We start from the raw sequence: 19,602 nt of genomic DNA on the forward strand, positions 1-19,602 counted from the left end.
AGTTTTCTCGATTTCCCCGTTTCCCTTGGTCCCCGCGCCTGCCGTGGTGGCTGAGGCTGCAAGATGGCGCAGATTCGAATCCCGACGGAGACCGCCCCACTTCCATGGCCTGTGCTTTTGCGCACAGCTATAGGTGGTCAAAGTTATTTCAGAGTTCTCCACTGTACTGCGTGCCTTTATCAACATCATCATCATCAGCCTGTCTACGCCCACTGCAGGGCAAAGGCCTCTCCCATGTTCCGCCAATCAACCCGGTCCTGTGCTTTCTGCTGCCACGTTATACCTACAAACTTCTTAATCTCACCTACCTACCTAATTTTCTGTCTCCTCCTCACGCGTTTGCCATCTCTTGGAATCCAGTCAGTTACCCTTAATGACCACCGGTTATCATGCCTACGTGCTACGTGCCCGGCCCATATCCATTTCTTCCTCTTGATTTCAACTATGATGTCCTTGACCCCCGTTTGTTCCCTGACCCACTCTGCTCTCTTCCTGTCTCTTAAGGTTACACCTATCATTTTCCTTTCTATCGCTCGCTGCGTCCTCCTCAATAAACCCTCTTTGTAAGTCTCCAGGTTTCTGCTCCGTAGGTAAGTACCGGTAAGATGCAGCTGTTATATACCTTCCTCTTGAGGGATAGTGCTAAATTACCATTCATGATGTGATAATGCTTGCCGAATGAGCCCCATCCCATCCTTATTCTTCTAGTTATTTCGCTCTCATGGTTCGGCTCCGCGGTTACTACCTGTCCTAAGTAGACGTACTACTTTACAACTTCCAGTGTCTCGCCACCTATCGCAAAGCGCTGTTCTCTGCCAAGATTGTTCCACATTACTTTAGTTTTATGCATATTATTTTCAGACCTACTCTTCTACTTTTCGTATCCAGTTCAGTAATCATGAGCTGTAATTCGTCTCCCGTGTTACTCATCAATGCAGGCCTTAATAATCGCGTGCCTTATTAATCGGTAATTGGGTCTTGACCGAATTTCGAAATTCTTGCCTCCTTCAGTAGTGCTCGTGCGTGCGCAGTGACCAAAAAAGAGGCACCTACCCCGCTACCAAGTGATGGGGCACTGGTCACGTACCCGACAGAACGAGCGGTGACCGCAGTGCCAGCCCCGGACGCCAACGCCGCTCACTCGTCGCTCACATCGCCGATCATGGTGACCGTGGCGCCTTATTCAAGACGCAGTGACATCATCTTTGCCACCACATCCGGTCAAGGCGAAGAGGTACCGCATTCATGCCGTGACGTCACGTAGAAGCGGCAGCTGTAGACAGCTCCACCATGATTGAACAACCCACGAAATGTTACCGTTACCTTCAAATGAGCAGAATAGGATCCTAAAATATTCTTGGTTCAAACAGCTGCTAATCCTTGTTTTATTTATTTGTAATCATCACCGTGGATCTCGTTACAGTCTCGTACTTTGGGACCCTCATCTGTATATTTTATGCTCTGTAACCACCCTTCTATGTCATAATAAAGAACTGCTTGATTGATTGATTGATTGGACCTAGATATTCGTTTTGTGTTTAAGGACTTGTACTAAAGCGAACCTTAATGTTGGTAATCATGTTCGAGGTTTCAATAGGAATCGAATAGTTAATAATATCTGGGGTTTAACGTAACAAAACCAATATATGATTATGAGATACGCCGTAGTGGAGGGCTCCGGAAATTTAGACCGCCTGGGGTTCTTTAACGTGCACCTAAATCTAATTACACGGGCCTCAAACATTTTCGGCCCCATCTAAAATGCGGCAGCCGCGGCCGGGATTCGATCCCGCGACCTTCGGGTCAGCAGTCTAGCGCGATAACCACTAGACCACGGTGGCGCGGCTGAATCAAATAGTTCTTGCTGATGGATTCGTAATCAATATGCATGACTAAATATATGTCTGACTGTTCGTTTACTTTCGAACAATTGGGCTAACCCTCTAAAGCGGGTATGTGCCACAGAAATTGGGCAAGAACCACTACTCGCATCCGGTCCACTAAAAATCAAGCTGTCTATAATTAAAACTTTCGGCGATGGCTGAAGTCGTGCACTTGTCGGAAGAAGGATAGATAGATAACAAATTTGAGAGCAAACAAATGAAGCCTTCCACGCTGTCATAACTGCGTTATTTACATTTAAGGAGAAACGTCTTGAAATAGCATAATACACCGCACGGGTTTCTCGCGTCCTACCTTTCGTGATGTTATTTAAGGCTTTCTGAACCAATTACACCAGAGATGTTGACTATACAGACTTGATTAACATTTTTCAGCAGATATGTATGAATTTTTTATTATCTTTCCGGGAGCCCCTTATTTGCAAAAAGCGCTTAAGATAGGCTACATGCGCTTGAAGGTGCGCAGTCGAGCTAAACCTAAAGCTGGACAATTATCGAAGGCGGTGAGCCAATAGAGATGAATACTTGGAGAAGGAAAGCTTATTGCATGCTGGTCCTGGTCATATGCAATAAGCTACGGATAATGCCAGTGTTCCGTGTACCGCTCTTTATAACACTTTATATTATGAAAGGTATCATACAAAGCCGTTTCCTTTCGTAATCCTTGTGATGCTAATGCTTCTTGCTCATTCAGCTTCGAGTCTCAATAACGAATCTCTTTCATTTCAGCCGCAGCACCGTCGCCTTGGAGGTTTCATCCAGCTAATTTCAGGGGAAAGAGCGACCACACTCGTTGAGCGCATGGGAAGCGTATTCATTTTGGCGACTGTGCTTCTCTTTGTGGTCATTGTGACGTTCGTGTTGCTCATCCTGCTGGGTAGCCGAATTAAAGGCGGCGACAAGCCCAGATTGTGCGCTTCACAGGACTGCGTCGATCACGCCCACGCACTGGGAATCAATGTCGAACGCAGCCCGTCAGCATGCGAAAGCTTTGGCCGCTTCGTGTGCGCCGGCTGGAATACCGCAGATCGTGAATTCGCCAGTACAGTACCGAGGCAGGTTGCTTTAGAGTGGATTTTGCAAGTCGAGAAGATGAGCCTCGGCGATTTCGACCGGAATGCGGTAGTCAATAGACCGCTCATCATGATGGGTGAATGTATGCAGAATACAGCCGAAGAAAAGGACGCCGTAGCCGCTCTTATAGCCATGGTGAACGGTAGCAGTTTTGCCTGGCCTACGAAAGACGCGGAGCCTGAAACACCCATCAGCTACTCTCGCGCCCTGCGATTGGTGCTCGAACTCTCCGTTCTATGGGCCCTGCCGTTGTGGTTCCGCGTTCGCCTGCTTCCTGCAACGGCGCATCTTCAGAAGAACCACGCCATAGTCCTCAGTCCCTCCGGGCTCGCTATTACCTGGCAGGTCTTCCATAGGACGTTACTGCGCTACGCCGACGCCTATCCCGTCTATCTGAGTTACTTCAACACCAGAATACTCAAATACCGCCCTCCGTCACAGTCGTTCTTGGCATTTCTTAAAGCTAAGAGTGCTAGCATGCAGACGCAGGTTTTCGATAATCTGAGTTCCGTTTTCCAGACTCAGAACGGGACAGCCGTGCTTCTAGAAATCAGCAGCCTACCGACCGCAGTTAAGAAACTAGGTGCCGCGGACTGGGTCAATGCATTTCGGCCATTATACAGTCCCAGCCACAACGTCACGGCAAAAGATCTCCTCCTGGCAACAAACCGTGGCCTCATGAAAGCTATCGACTTGATTTTCGCAGCGAACACGGCACAGGACATATTTTTCCATACGATCTGGTGGTTCGTGCAGTCCGTGGGAGTCGCGACGAGCAGCGAGCTGTTTACCGCGGTCAACAAGCACTCGGATAGCGCGTTCTTTCGACAAATCGTCTGTTTCGACCACGTTTACACAACTTACGGCGTCCTGCTTGCTGCTCTCCACAAGACACTGTTCTCGACTCACCAACGCCTTTTCATCGCCATGCACCTGGAGAACGTGCGCACCGTTGCCGTCGAAAAACTGCGTTCGTATTCCAAGCTCAGCGAAGCAAGGAGGAGGGTGCTCTCCAATGTGCTGGAAGATATGTCCACCGTCATCTGGCCGGAGGAAGACTTCGGAAGACCGGGCGGCTTCGTGGAGTACTATGGCCAGCCTTACCAAGGGCGGGGTGGTTTCTTAGGCGAGTGGCTGTGGAGCCGCTTGCAGTTGCGAAGTAGCAGCACAGCAGCTGCCGCAGGTAGCCACGACTACGTGGCTGCTTCCAAGATATACCTAGAAGGCCCCGACGGAATGATGTCGTACAACCCGATACTGAACACCGTATCGGTCTCCCTATTGGCAACTAGGCCTCCATTTTACTACGGTAAAGGCACGAGCGCCATGACATACGGAGGCTTGGGCTTTCTCTACGCTCAAACAATATTCCAAGTGCTGGACGATATGGCTCAGCTTCTACACGGAGGCTTCGTGATGCAGCCGTCGGACGCGACGACGACGTGGGCCTTTTGGAACGCGTCGTGGTGCCAGAATATGGACAACCGGCTCGCGTTTCCCGAAGTACCCGCCTTGGACGTCGCCTACACGGCTTACATCCGGTTCCGAGATGAAGCGTCCGACCTGCCTCTCAAGGGCCTCTCGTGCTGCACTCCCGAACAAGTATTTTTCGCCACCGTGTGCCACTGTAGCTGCTACGTTGCTTCTTCGAAAGCGAAACAGTCAAACGTGTGTGAAGTGGCGGTGAAAAATTTTGAGCCTTTCGAAGCGGCATATATGTGTCCAATGGGTTCAAACATGAACGAGTACCCTAAGTGTGTTTACACCTAAACAACGGTCCATTCTATGATGTATCCAAGTCGCTCCTGGTGAATTATATCGATTGAATGCGGCTTAGTATATGTAAACTACGTGAACTTTGCTGTCAAGTTCTCCTTGCCTGTGGGAGAAGTATTTATAAAAGACAAAACTTATTTTTGTTTATAGATATTCAGGGCTGTATTGTCAATAAGGTCCGCTTAATTCTTTTCGTGTGTCATACTGCTCCGTTTTATAAACTGGATTTGCAATATTCATACCATGCATATCTAGTCCTCACCACTGGAGGATATCGAGATAATTCATTTCTAGGGCAGCAATTCTAACCACATCATCGTGAGGTGCGGGCTGAACGTTTGTGCGCAATGCAGTTTTATCGGTTGATCAATAAGGTAACAACCTTGCCCAGCATTCTTTGCGCAATATTTGACAGGTATTAGCCTGCATGGCATTCAATTCAATTCAATTCAATTCAATTTTATTTACCAGAAAAACAATCTGGAGGGACACCTGGGCAAAAAGCTGTCGCAGCAGCTTGACGAAGGCCCAGGATCCCTTACATGGCAATAGCACATACATGACACATGTCACCAAGTGTTTTTACATAGCATTCGCATCGAAAGGTTTTATACATACAGATCAGCATACATCACAGATATACATAAAATGTAACAATGACACTTCGTACAAGAATGCAGGGTAATGAGTTATCATAAAGATAAAAAGTAGTCGCGCAGATGTTTTTTATTTAATGTGGCTGTGTGTTTGTACCGGTTGAGTATGGTTGGAATATTGTGAGTTAGTGATTGCAGGCTGTAGTTGTTCCGGGACCAAGGTACCTTCCATACCTCAGGGTTTCGTGTGTGCTTCGTGTTGTTGTGCGATTCTAGCTTAGCGAGTGACGTAAAGTAATTTTGAACATTTTTGGATGAGAAGTACATTTTTTCTAATAATCTATATTCATATAGCCTGTCAACGCGGTGTAATTTGTGTTTGAGAAATATACCATGTGTGGCTGAAAGTCGATCAACGTTTTCAATATAGCGGACAATTTTCTTTTGAATTAATACAAGTTTTTGCATGTTGCATTTTGAAGTTGTTGCCCAGACAAAGTAACAGTAGTGTACATATGACAGGAATAGACCGTAATAAATTTGCAGCTTTGCCCCCGTAGGCAAAAATGCCCGGCAGCGCGCCATAGCACCGGTAACCGCAGATAGCTCACCGCAAAGATAATTGATGTGGGTATCCCAACGTAAAGGACACCAGGGGAGCGACGGGAGTATTCGCATACCACGTCAGCTCCGGGAACGATCGCAATTATTTGCGTTTTTCAACTCGTGTCCCTGCAAGCCTTCTCCATCGTCTCTAAGAACGTCAGCGGCAACCGTGGACACCACGCCTGGCAAGGTGGGTCGTCTTCTGACCCTTTTTCGGTCACTTGAAGCTTTCGCCACGCCACCGCAGAGCTAAGCCTAACGGTGGTAAGGGCCGCGCTGGCCCTGCCCGGGGATTCCCCGGCTATGGCGGCTCCAAATCAAGTCACCGGTTACGATCCGGAGACTCTACGGATCGTAAGCATGGATACCGTTCAAACCGAGGCACCTATGCCAACGGAAGAAGAATACCTTCAGGATATGCTCCGCGTCTGGCGCGGAAAGAAGAACTCAGCGGTGGCATCGAGAGACGCAGGGGCTCTTGCAGCCAAACAACACGCAGCGTCTCGCTCTCAGCATGCACAGGGCAAGAGCGCGCCGAGCGTCGCCTCGCAACGCGCCAAGCAACTCCAGTGGCGGCCGAAGAACACGCCGCGCATCGAAAAAGACGATATCATAGTAGTGCTGAAACCCCGTGAGACGCTCGACATCAAGGCCGCTTTTGGTCCTGGACAAGCCGGCGCTGCAGTCCGCAGCATCCTCGGAGCCGACGCAAGTGTGGGCCTTGCGGTATGGCCCATCTGGGAACAAAACGTGCTTGTGTGCACGCTGAAATCAGTGGACGCCGCCGAAAAACTACTCCGGGACATTACGCTGCCGGTCGGGGGCCGCCAGCTACCATTTCGGGGACACCCCAAGCTCTCCGGCGAGTTCTGTCGGGGCGTCGTTCATGTCTCCCAAGACGAAACGTCCGAAACTGTGAAAAGCAAACTCAGTGCTGAACCAAATGTAGTGACTGTGCGTAAGCTGGGCGACACCCCGGTTGCAGTGATCACCTTCGCGGGGACCAAGGTGCCACGGACGGTGTTATACAACTGCGAGCGGCTCCCTGTTCACCTGTATAAGAAGACAGTGCCTGCATGCCCTCTCTGTGGCACAGTGGGCCACCGAGCAGATACTTGTCCGCGACCGCAGCCTGGACGCTGCGCAAGCTGCGGGGTCCAGGTACCTGCTGCTGCTCCTGATGGCCCAACAGAACATCAATGCGTCCCGAGCTGCCTCCTCTGTGGCGGTGGCCACAAGACTGGAGCTCCCGGTTGTGCTGCACGGTTCCGGAAGCCAATAAAGTCGGGATCGCCACGCGGATCCAAGACGAAGACAGCGGGGGGCCACAAACAGGCTCCGATTCCCAAGACCAGCCCCAAGAAAGCGCCAGCCACCAAGCCGAATAAGCCAGAACCCAAGAAGGCCCACAATGGGCCCTCCACCAACGTAAAATCTGGGACACCATGGAAGCCTCCTGTCCTCATGGTCAAGGACTTTCCACCCTTAACACCCGTCCAGGCACAGGTGAGCTGTTGGGGTGGGGCAGTCTCCGGACCCTCCCCTTCTCCCTCCCCTACCGAAACCGCCCTACAGCAGCAGATAGAGGAGCTCAGGCGCCAGAACCGATTTCTTGCGCGCAAAATTCAGGAATTAGAAGCCAAGCAGGTCGGGTCATCCGAGCCAGAGCAGGGAACCGAGATAGAGGACGGGGATGACGGATCCTCCGTAACATCCGACCTCACTAGCGTCTCTCGGCGGGACGGGGACACGGTAGTTGGATCAGTTTCCGCTACTGGCGCCAACGGTCGCCTCGAGTCCCTGGAGCGTAAAACCGAGCAATTTGAGGAGCGCGTGGCAGCCCTCCCCAATCAAATCATGTCGGCAGTGCGCGCGTCCTTCCAGGACATGTTCACGGCAGCGTTAACGCAAGCACTTCCTGAAATTGTGGCCCAGGTCTCTGACTCAGTTCTTAAAGCCGTGCAGCCCTGGGTTAGCACCCAAATTAAAAACACGACTCAGTGCGAGCCCCCACAGCTCAAACGCAAGACGGCCTCTCGTCAGGCAGTGGAAGAAGACCTTTCGGGGCTGGCTCCGGGTGGGCCGGTGCGGCCTCTTATGGCGGCCACGCCGGCTCCAGGCCCGGGCCGGTCTCCTGCACCGTAAATAAATACTAAAAGATGGCTAGCCGACCTAACAAGAAAGCTAAAAACCTACAAAAATTTGAGATTATCCAATGGAACTGCAGGGGTTTTAGAGCTTGGAAAAAGCGGTCGCACCTCCAGCTCTACTTGCAGTCCCTCGGAAACATGCCAGCCCTGCTTGCTTTGCAGGAGCCCGGCATGGACGCTAAATTCTCTGGCTACCAAACTTTCCAGGGGAGCCCCTCGTCGTGCATCCTGGTGAATAAGGCATATACCGCGATTCAGGTCGATTTAAACTTGAGTACCGAACAAGAATACACTATGGTGAGGGTACTGCCTCTCAGACGTCGCGACCCGTCAATACATATCCTAAATATATACAGCCCCCCGCGTAAACCGCGCGTAACTTTCAGCGAAATCTTCCTTCGCGCAATCAAATTGGCAGACAAAGATCCTTTAGTGATTGTTGGAGACTTCAATGCTCCCAGCCTTCACTGGGGCTATCACTACGAGCAGGCCAGAGGGCGCAAGCTGGCGGGGCTTATCTCCACCCTTCGCCTCACGCTGCTCACGGATCCGGCGTACCCCACTCGAATGGGGAACTCGGTAACCCGTGACACGTGTCCGGACCTCTCTCTCGTAAAAAATGCTAAGGATGCTACCTGGGAGAACTTGGGCGATTCTCTAGGCAGTGATCACTGCCTTCTCCGGGTTACACTCCTGGAAAAGCCAGCGCATAAAAAATGGGGTCAAGCCAAGCTGACCGATTGGCAACAATTCCGCAATGAGACTATTCCCCCCGTATTATTTTCTGGCAGCTACGCGGAGTGGGCTACACACATAAACCACATTCAGAAAAAACATATTACGACACTTCAAACCAACGAAGAGATCCCCGCAATTGACACTCACCTCCTGCACTTGTGGGAGGCGCGCCGAAGCTTAACAAAACGTTGGAAAAAACAGAGGACTAATCGCAAGTTACGTACCCGCATAGCCCAACTCACGGAGCAGGCTGCAGCGTATGCTGCTCAGCTCTCCGATTCAAATTGGATAGCCCGCTGCGACGCCGCAGCTCGTCAGATGAGCTCGAAGGGGACATGGCGTCTCTTTCGCAGTCTGATAGATCCCTCTCAAACGAGAGGGGAGACGCAAAAGCAACTCCGGCGAGCTCTGCATGGGTACCAAGGCACGTCGGCACAGCTTGCGGATGCTCTGTGCGATAGATATCTCTGTCGCACGGAGGACCCGACTGGGCCGGCGTACACGTACTCTGGTAAGCCTAACCACCAACTCGATGCCCATTTTCAGTTGCATGACCTTAAAGCTGCCTTAGCTAAAATGCGCCGAGGTACGGCTCCAGGGAGGGACCGCATAACGGTGAAACTGTTGGCAAACCTCCCTGACACAGCCTACCTCCATTTATTAGAATATATTAACCAGATCTGGGACGGACGTCCGCTACCTCCCGAATGGAAGACATCACTTGTGACTTTTATCCCCAAAGCAGGCAAGGCCGTGAATACGGATAATCTGAGGCCCATATCACTGACCTCGTGCACGGGCAAGCTTATGGAGACGATGGTACGGGATCGCCTCTCTCCATATCTGGAGGGCAAGGGCTTGTTTGCAGACACCATGTTTGGGTTTCGCCCACACATGTCTGCACAGGACGTCCTTCTCCAGCTGCACAGGGCCATCATACGACCCACAACTATGCAACACAATGACAAAGCCATCCTCGCCCTTGATCTGAAGGGGGCTTTCGACAATGTCAAACACGGTAGCATCCTGGCTAACTTGAGTTCCACCGATTGCGGGGCTAGGACCTTTGCATACATCAGCGATTTCCTCTCTAAGCGCCAGGCTCTTCTTCGGATCGAGGACGAGGAATATGGCCCGTACATTATGGGAACACGGGGTACCCCTCAGGGAGCTGTGTTATCACCGCTCCTGTTCAACATTGCTATGATGCGCCTCCCAAATGAATTGGCCCGGGTGGAAGGCATTCAACACGCAGTATATGCCGATGACATTACAATCTGGACCACCGAAGGGAGCATTGGCGAAATGCAGGAACGCCTTCAGCGGGCCGCATCCATAGTCGAGGCGTATGCCAACGATTGTGGACTCCAGTGTGCTCCAACCAAATCAGAGCTTCTGCATGTTAGAGCGAAACCAAGAGATAAATCAGCCATACACGTCTCTCTGTCCGGGGTTCCCATCAGAGAGGTGGAGGAGCTTCGGATTCTGGGCCTGTTCATTCACCACAGACTCAGACCGGACTCCACTATTGCGAAACTTCGGAGAGTAGGCGAACAGGTAGGGCGCATGATCCACCGCGTTTCCAACAAGCGGGGCGGTCTGCGGGGCAGGGACGCGCTTCGGCTCGCCCATGCCTTCGTGACTAGCCGGATACTCTATGCCGTCCCATACCTTCGCACTAACAAGCACGAAGACGAAAGAATAGATGCCATCATCCGTAAGGCGACTAAGCGAGCTCTGGATCTCCCTGTGGCCACCTCCAATGCCAAACTCAGAGCGTTAGGTGTGCTCAACTCCTACCAGGAGTTGCGGGAGGCCCACCTTGTGAATCAATATACTCGGCTCATGCAGACGGCCCCCGGGCGCCGCCTGCTAAACCGATTACAGATCCAACACGTTTGCCCTGCAGAGGAGGCGGAGCGTATTCCGGAACTGTGGCGCCATATGCTCTCGGTCTCTCCGCTCCCCAGTAACATGGATATGCACACGCACGAAAGCAGACGACAAGCGCGGGCTCGGACGCTTGAAAGACAACACGGCTCCCGACCTGGTGTATTCTACGTGGACATAGCAGGGCCTTCGCCCAAGGGATTTTACACGGCCTCTGTAATTCACCAGGAAAAACACGTCAATGGGCTCTCCTTCCGAGCACAAAATTCAGAGCGAGCTGAGGAAGTAGCGATAGCGCTTGCTGCCGCGGATCCCAATTCGAAAGTAATCATCACGGACTCCCGTAAGGCATGTGCTCACTACTTGGCAGGAGAGATATCCCCCTTAGCCGGCCAAATTCTAAAACGGGCTGCCATTGATCCGACCCCAAAACGAATTATATGGGCTCCAGGCCATCAGGGCTTACGAGGTAATGAGGCCGCTGACGCGGCCGCCCGAGCGCTTACCCACCGGGCTCCTCACCCTGGCTCTTATGACTCGGAGGCCAATACGCCGCTGCTGCGGTTCAAAGAAATTCTCGCGTATTATCGCGACACTCACCGCCTTTTCCCGGCTCCTGCAAAGGGGCTGAGTAAGGCGGATGAGCGAACTCTAAGGCGCCTGCAGACAGGTACTCTACTCTGTCCTGCAATATTAAAACACTATGATCCGAACACGGATGGGCGGTGCCCACACTGTGGGGAGACCTGTGACATCTTCCACATGGTGTGGGCATGTACTAAAAATCCCCACCTGCCCCCTTCCCCTACCCCTTCACGAGAGGCATGGGAGACTGCCCTCCTCAACTGCTCCTCACTGGAGTCGCAACGGGCTCTGGTGCGACGGGCGCGAGACGGGGCCTCGTCATGCGGTGTCCCGGACTAGGGACGCCGACCATGTAGCGGGGTCATGCTTTGGCCCCCAAACTCTCTTTCTTTTTTCTTTTATAATAAATGTTTTTCATCATCATCATCATCAACGTAAATTAAAAGAAAAATATACTCCAAGAATTTTCAACTCTTCGACCAACTCAATACGTTGATTCTGAAAGTAAATATCATTATGAATGACGAGGGGTTTATTTTTAGCGCGAAAGACGATAACTTTTGTTTTCTTTGAATTTACCTTAAGCTTGTTTGCCTGAGTTCAGTCAGACAAACTGACCACAATTTCATTGCATTTTTCGACAAGTTTGTTGGCATCAGGACCTGACACACACAATGTGCAATCATCCGCGTACATGATAAATTTCGCATCATTGGCTATACTTACAATATCGTTAATGAATACATTAAACAAAAGTGGTCCAAGAATACTGCCTTGGGGCACACCGCATACAACAGGTGAATAGGATGTGGAGACGCACTGATTTCGTTCTTTAAGACACGACTGAAGTAATTCTAGCGGTCTTCCACGAAATCCACATAGGGAAAGTTTGTGAATAAGGATCTCGTGATCGAGACTGTCGAAAGCTTTACTAAAATCTATGAATATACCGGCTGTATAGCTATGTTCAAAGCTCTGTAATACGTATTCCTTCAGTGTTAGGAGTGCCATTTCTGTCGACCTGTTTTTCCGGAAGCCGTACTGTGAGTCAGTAAGAATGCTCTTTTTATTTAAGAAGTCTGTCATTCGAGTAAATACGAGCTTTTCTATACCCTTTGAAAAAACTGGGAGTACAGATATCGGTCGGTAGTTTGACGCAGAATTCCGATCATCACCCTTATGAATTACTGAAACCTTAGCATATTTCATTGCGCTTGGGTAAATTGCAGTCTCTAAAATTAAGTTGTAAATATGCACCAGTGGAAGAACAATAAATCTTAAAACATATTTTATAGGCTTAATCTGTAAATTATTGATATCTAAAGCCTTACTGTTCTTCAATCCCATGTACTGTCGGCCGCAAAAGTTTGCGGGATCTGCAGCGCGTGGCGGAGCGACGGAAAAATGCATTGCTGCGTCATCTACCGTGACGCGGCCGGTGTTGAGGCTATCGGCCTCGGCGATTAGCGACTGCGCGTTTAGGCAAAGTGCCGTTGTCGGATCTAATCGCGGAGGCCGCGGCCGATAGCCTCAACACCCGCCGCGTCACGGTAGGTGACGCAGCAATGCAGTTTTCCGTCACTCCGCCACGCGCTGCAGATCCCGCAAACTTTTGCGGCCGACAGTACACTCTGTATACTTCACTCTCATCGGTAGGCGCAAAGAATGCACTTTCGCAAATAGCATTGCAGCGAGCCGTTTCCCTCACGCTGCCATTGCCACTAGGGGTATCACTTTGCGCAGTGGCGAAATGATGAAGTAATCGGCAAGGGCCGTGCCTGCTATCTCACGTGAGTCTAGCTTTATCGATGTTAGGGGCGTAACCTCTTTAAGGCGACCTAGAACAGAATTAATCGTTTGCCATGCGATCTATGGTCGTTGCCTGGAAACATTTGCGAATACTTCCTGGTAGTACATTGCCTTTGCCTGTCTTAGTTCAGCATTCAGTCTGTTTCTAAATTTTTTAAATGTCTGTAATGTTAAGTCGGACCGTGTACGTAAGAAGGAATGGTAAAGATTATTTTTGTTTTTATCATTTTGGCAAGCTCATGTGTAACCCAAGGCTTTCTAATTTTTTTCGAATGCTTGGCTGTTTTCATTGGAAAATTTCTAGCATATATATCGATAAATGTTCCAATAAAATCGTTGTATGCATCATTTGCATCTGTTTTTTCTAAAACATGTGACCAATTGTGGTTCATGACGTCAACCTTGAATTGCTCTAAGTTTGCTTGAGTGATGCATTGATAAGTTGCCTTTTGACATGCGTGACCTACGTGAACTAGATAGGGTAGTGGTCGCTTAGGTCACACACCAATGTGCCTGTACTGCATACAGTAGTAGTAATATCGACAATTAGAAGGTGAAGAAGAGAAGACGTACGACTTGTTATACGTGTTGGTGTAATGATTGTATTCATAAAACCTGAAGACTGGAAACACGTGTTCAGTGCAAGGGATGAGTTAGTTTGTTCGAGCATATCTATATTTAAATCACCGCCACACACAAGTTTCAGATTGTTCACGCTTACGTGATCTAGGAATGATTCAAAAAAATCTATGAAAGTGACGACATTTCCGCTTGGCGGGCGATATACCACCGAAATTATTCTGTTTTTATTCTTTACCATGATTATTTCGTAGTCTTCTGTTACTTTCGTATATTCGTCTAACAATTCGCATTTTGCGTCTTCTGCAACAAAAAGCGCGACACCACCACCCTTTCTACTAGGGCGATTAATAACAAAGCGATGATAACCATTCAAAGTCAACATAGCACAGTTATTGTAGTACCATGTTTCCGATATCCTGATCACATTAAACCTAAATGTAAATTGCGAAAGAAAGTGAATAATATCGTCAGGCGGAGGTGAGGGGGTGCAGATTCGAGAGTTGGTGGCGAGAGAAATTTGTCCCTTGAATTTTGAAAAACATCTTACACTGAAAGGGCGAAGCAGTGAATGCGGTAGCAACATGTCCTAATGTTATACGAACTAAGGCTTGCAAGTAACTCTTTTTGATTCGATATCGCGTAACTTAACAAAACGCTGGTGTATGGCAATATGGCCGCTCTCGGAAGAGAAACGGTTTTCGTGTAGTTGGTCGTGTCAGTGGTAACAGCACGCAGCGGTGAGATCACAGCGCGTAGAAAGGTGTACGAGGCGTTCGCTGATGTCTGCCGAGATAGCGCACATGCCAGCGCTCGCTACCACGCTCTTGTAGTAAAAGTTCACAGTTGCTGCTCGAGCCACGCAGTTCCCTTCCTCCGGCGTCCTTTCATGCTCCTACACCCAACGAAAGACGGGCGGGGCGTTTCCTTGCTATTGAGGAGCAATCAACGGCAGGCCTCGCACGCAGGTTGATGTTATCGCGTGCGCCCTCCGTGCGACGGAGATGGCCAGCTTGCTTCATCTCTGCCTTAGCCGTGTTCCGGCCAGCGCTCGTGAGCTTTTACTCGTGGGTAGAACATACGATGTGCGGAACGATGTTATCGATTTGGACTTTATACGGAACATGACGGCGACGGCGAAAACCTGTCCAGAGTGTCCATATAATTGCTATCGCAATAAAAATATACAAAAACCATGGAAGTGGGCTCGCCTTTTTCCTGGAAAGCTGCATCGTCTCCGCAGTAAGGAGTTCGTCTGTTGGAAGAATCAAATAATCCGGGGCCTTTTCCATTGGTTTCGTTCTCTCCCTCACTACCCTTCTTACAGGCGATATCTCCTCGCCACTTATTTCTTCATAAAGCACGCGTACAATGTCAACACTAAGCGCTGAACCTATCAGGATTTCGCCATTGTCGGCTACGCTCTTATCTCTGCATGCGCAGTAGCAAATGCACAAAATGAAGCGAAATCACTTAATCTCGCACGATAGTCATGCGAGACAAGAAAGACGGGTGGCCACTGGGCAACTGCATGGCCAAGAAGCGTGGGAGGCAGTTCAATTTCAACTTTTTTTAATTTCAAAATTTGTTTTATTGTTTTCTTGTACAAAAAACAAGAAAGAAAAGGATGTTGGGGCTAAAGGCATATAGCCTGACAGCGGGCCCTTGTACACAGTTCGTACAGCAACAAAAAAAACAGCTTTCGCGGCTACCAGACCATCATCAACTAAAGAAGCAATAGAGAAAAAAATAGCTGACAAAAATTTCATGTTATCATTGAGTCTCACTTTGACTACAAATCTTTTACATAACATACTTAAATAACAATGCCTCAGGAAAAATTAGACTAGAACATTAGAGAATGTGATACATAACATTTCTATCATTGCTTACATCAGCATTTTTATGATGCATCAAACCGTATGTTTTCCTGCATCGGTACTTCTTTACAGTGTACCTTGATTTTTATGTACAATCAAAATTAAGTTTATGTTCTAATTTGTTTAATATGCAAGTTGTTTGATACGTAAAAGTTTACCATAATTTGTTCGTGTTCATTGTGGACGGCGTAAGCTTTGGCGCATGGATAAGTGTGTTGTCTAGCTCCTTCGTTGTGCTCATACAATTTTTTGCGGTATATGATTTGTAATATTTTCATGTAAAAGACTTGATCAGAACGAAGCATGTGATATCTTTAAAATAAAGGTGCTGTCCTCAAGTTTGCGTAATTTCCTTGGTGGTTGCAGCAGAGGCGGAGAACTCTTTTTTTGTAGAAGTACAAGTTTCTTGTAGTTAGTTTTGGTTCCCCACACCAGGGCTCCATAGCACTGCTTAGAATAAAAAAGGCAATTGTATAGCTGTTGTTTCAGCCATAGAGGAATCAGTTTAGAAATTTTGTACATAATATCAATACCTTTTGATAAGTCTTATACACAGTTGGCTAATATGTGCGTTCCAGCTTAACTCTTCAATAAACGTCACTCCAAGAAACTTCTGGTTTGTTATTTGCTGCAGTTTCATTCCTGCATAAGTAATGGTTATTTCCTCATCGATGCTTGTATTGCGCTACCTGAATATATTGTATTTTGTTTTTTTCGGCATTTCATTGCAATTTATTTTGGTTTATCCAAGGAGCTAGTGATACAAGGTAGTGATTCACACTGTGTTCTAAATCATTCAGGGCCCGTGATTTAAAAAAATTGATTGGTGTCGTCGGCGTACATTATTAGTTCTGGTGAATCAGGTATATTAACTATATCGTTTACGAAAATTATGAATAATAATGGACCTAGCTTGGAGCCCTGAGGGACGCCTCGTTCAATCGTTAGAGAACTAGACGAAACATCCTGCATACGTATGAGCTCTTGACGGTTATTTAAATAGCTTGCAAGCAACCGATTTGCAACACCCCTTATCCTGTACTTATCCAATTTCCGTAACAAAATTTTGTGATCTCTAGTATCAAAAGCCTTCTTTAGATCTAAAAATAGACCAAGCGTGTTAGATGCGAAGCATCTTATAGCGGAGTTCAATCCGGTGGTGGTGTGCGGCGTGACCACCCATACTGCGCATGCGCAAACCCTCTCCACACACCTTCTCTCTACTCCCTCTCTCCTGCGCAACGCCGCGATGAGCGCCAGCGCGTCCCCTCTGAGGCCGTGTTCGCCGCTCGGTGAGCAGGCGACCCTCGCTCTCTCACATCTCGCCTCCTCCTTTCCCGCAAGGCCATTGGCCAACCAACAAAGCCTGCTCCGTTCGTCGGCTCACGCTTCTCGTCGGCGCGGACGGACGCTCCTTCAGCTATCCCCGAGTTTTTCAATGTTTTTCTTTCTTATTCCGCTATCTAGTTTGGCATCCTCTGCCTTCTAATTTATATTCATGCCTTCCGTACGCACTTTCGAGTGCAGCCCCTCTCGGGGCTCCGTAAGGGGTGACCTAACTTAATCCATCACCCTTTGACTTATTTCTTCTCTCTATAATTACCTTCTCGCAACAATGTTTTCTCACTCTTCAGTCTCCTTCCTTCTTCGCCTCCCCCACCACGTCGCGTGATGGACATCACCTCAACTGAACCAGCCTCTGGGTCAACTTTGAGCGCTAGCTCCAAGCGGTCCCGAGCCTTCGAGCTCCTCCTCAGAGAAGCGAGGAACCTCATCAGAGATGAAGAGTTGAAAAAACCACTTTAACCTCGGCGACACCCGCGTCGAGCAAGAACAAGCCCCGCGAAGCTACGCAAACGTACCCATCGTGCGGCGACTACACCGGGCCCCGAGAACCCTTTTCCGGCTTTCCCAACCAGCCCTGGTCCCTTCACATCGCCGGGAGCATCAGCACAGCCTGCGGAGAATTCAGCCTCGGCCATCTTGCCTTCGGCTGACTCACAAGGCCGCCATATTTTGCTGGAGCAAAGCTCGCAAATCCACGCTGCACCTGCAGATCTTGAAGCGAAAAGCACCCACTTCTCGGAAATAGCTTCGCCAACGCACCTTCCCTGTGCTGGTGGCATTCCTGAGCCCTGTGCTGGTGGCATTCCTGAAACGTGCACCGAAGGCTCATCGCCCTCGCCCACTGCAGCTTCCGAGGAAAACACCCCCTCTACCTCTACCTCAGGCTCCCCCACTGACCTCACGTCAGAACAAAAGGAGGAACCCTTGATCCTGACCGCTCCAACCGGCCCCCTTCCCTCTCACCCGCCTCTTTCTTCTGAGAACAAGAAGGAAGGGCACCCCATTGAGAAAGGGAAAAAGACGGGTCAGCTGGTGCGCCCAAGCTGCGTCCTAGGAACCGTCCCAGCTGATGGTTTCCCCGCCCTGGCTCCGATAGACCCATCGGGCGACACCCCCTTGTGCCGCCCGCTGGATCCGACCATCTCACGGCAGCCCAAGCGCCCCGAGACTGCCAACTCGTCTGCTCCTCCAGGCGGCGCAGCCAGCGCAGCGTCCAAGCCTGCACAGGGAGTGTGGAACTCCGTGCCGCAATACGACACAGTTCTCTACCGCCCTGTAGGCAGACAAACCACCTTCAGGCAGGCCTCGCAAGAGGCGATCTCTGCCTTCTTGGCTACGCTTGAGGGCGTAGAGCGAGTCCGAGTGAACTTCCTCAGGAATGTTGCTGCTGTTGATGTCCCTGCTGGAGCCGCTATTGACTCCCTCCTCACCATCGCGGAAATCTGTGGTGTTGCGGTTCGTGCCCAGCAGGCTTCAAAAACACGTGCAGTGGGACAATCTACAATGTTGATCCCGCCCTCGATGAACTGGAAATCCGAAACAACATTTCGTCGAGTCAGCCAGTTCTCGAATGTTCCCGCGCGGTCCCAAACATCGTTGTGCGCTTCGCCGGCAAAAAGGCACCGCCGGACGTTGAGCTATTCAAGCAACGTCGCCGCGTTCGCGCCCGACGCCCGCGCCCAGCCCAATGTGACCACTGTGGCCGATACGGTCACATTGGCGTCACATGCACTCATGAACCACGCTGTGTACGTTGCGGTGGTCCCCACCCCCGTGCCGGGTGCGCAGCCGAGACTCCCAAATGTTTTTACTGCGGCGGCCCCCATCCAGCCACTGAACCACGCTGCCCCCGATGGCAAGAAGAGCGTCGACTCCTCGAGGTGCGCGCTGAGGCGGCTCTGCCCATATCGCGAAGCGAGGCACTCGCCATTGCGCGCGGTAAGGGACTATACACGCGCTATCCGCACACCCGCTCAGCGCCTGACGGGACACCTGCCGCCCGCAAACGGAGGAGAAAAAACCGGAACGAGGCCAATCGTCGCACACGGGGTACCGGTTTTTCCTCCTCCGTTTGCGGGCGGCAGGTGTCCCGCCACGTGCGGAGCGGGTGTGCGGATAGCGCGTGTATAGTCCCTAAGCGCTCTAACTTCCGCTCAGCTCCTCAGTCGTGTACTTTTCGGGAAGGCCTCTCCTATGCGGCGGCCACTGGCGGACCCTCTGCGACACGCACGCAGCCTCCACCTGGCGTCCCTACGCCTCCCGGCACGTGCACGAGTGACAAGCAGGACTCCATCATCGCCGTCCTAGCAGCGGCACTAAAATCTGCTATGGACTTCCTGCCTACCGGCTGCCCCATCCGCCCGCTCTGCGCTGCAGCGCTGGCCACTCACCTGGCCCTCATCGATGATGACGAGTGTTAAACCTGAGCGAAGGCCATGCATACTGCAGTGGAACTGCCGCTCTCTGCGTCGCCGTCAAGCAGAGCTTGCGGCGATTCTTCCCTTGCGCGATTACGACGTCCTTGCTTTGCAGGAGACGTATGTTCGCGTGGAGGATGTTTCGCTGCCCGGCTACATCGGCTACAGCAGTTCCACGCAGTGTGCGCTGGCTGAGTGCAATAGTGCGCCGTGCTGTGACACCGCCCACCCGCCCGGGAAGCCGCGCGCCGGTT

At 50.4% G+C, this 19,602-nt stretch overlaps 2 protein-coding genes across 2 annotated transcripts; both read left to right on the forward strand.

Annotated features, from left to right (window-relative positions):
* The first annotated feature begins 9,865 nt into the window (after positions 1 to 9,865).
* Positions 9,866 to 11,702, forward strand: LOC125758419 (uncharacterized). The gene has a single exon (XM_049415505.1). It carries the CDS (start codon positions 9,985 to 9,987, stop codon positions 11,653 to 11,655), a length of 1,671 nt encoding a protein of 556 aa, XP_049271462.1. The 5' UTR covers positions 9,866 to 9,984; the 3' UTR covers positions 11,656 to 11,702.
* Positions 11,703 to 17,255: 5,553 nt separating this feature from the next.
* Positions 17,256 to 19,351, forward strand: LOC119391867 (uncharacterized). The gene is made up of 3 exons (XM_049415429.1): positions 17,256 to 17,371; positions 17,504 to 18,869; positions 19,166 to 19,351. The coding sequence occupies exons 1-3, from the start codon at positions 17,256 to 17,258 to the stop codon at positions 19,349 to 19,351; spliced, it is 1,668 nt and encodes a 555-aa protein (XP_049271386.1).
* Positions 19,352 to 19,602: the final 251 nt, after the last annotated feature.

This window comes from Rhipicephalus sanguineus, chromosome 4, assembly GCF_013339695.2.
Source record: "Rhipicephalus sanguineus isolate Rsan-2018 chromosome 4, BIME_Rsan_1.4, whole genome shotgun sequence".
Lineage (NCBI taxonomy): Eukaryota > Metazoa > Arthropoda > Arachnida > Ixodida > Ixodidae > Rhipicephalus > Rhipicephalus sanguineus.

Coding starts and splice junctions, on each gene's coding strand:
- LOC125758419 (XM_049415505.1), top strand. CDS start 9,985: ATGGGAACACGGGGTACCCCTCAGGGAGCTGTGTTATCACCGCTCCTG.
- LOC119391867 (XM_049415429.1), top strand. CDS start 17,256: ATGGACATCACCTCAACTGAACCAGCCTCTGGGTCAACTTTGAGCGCT. Junction 17,372..17,503: donor AACCTCATCAGAGATGAAGA/GTTGAAAAAACC, acceptor TTTCCCAACCAG/CCCTGGTCCCTTCACATCGC. Junction 18,870..19,165: donor GGCACTCGCCATTGCGCGCG/GTAAGGGACTAT, acceptor ACACGCACGCAG/CCTCCACCTGGCGTCCCTAC.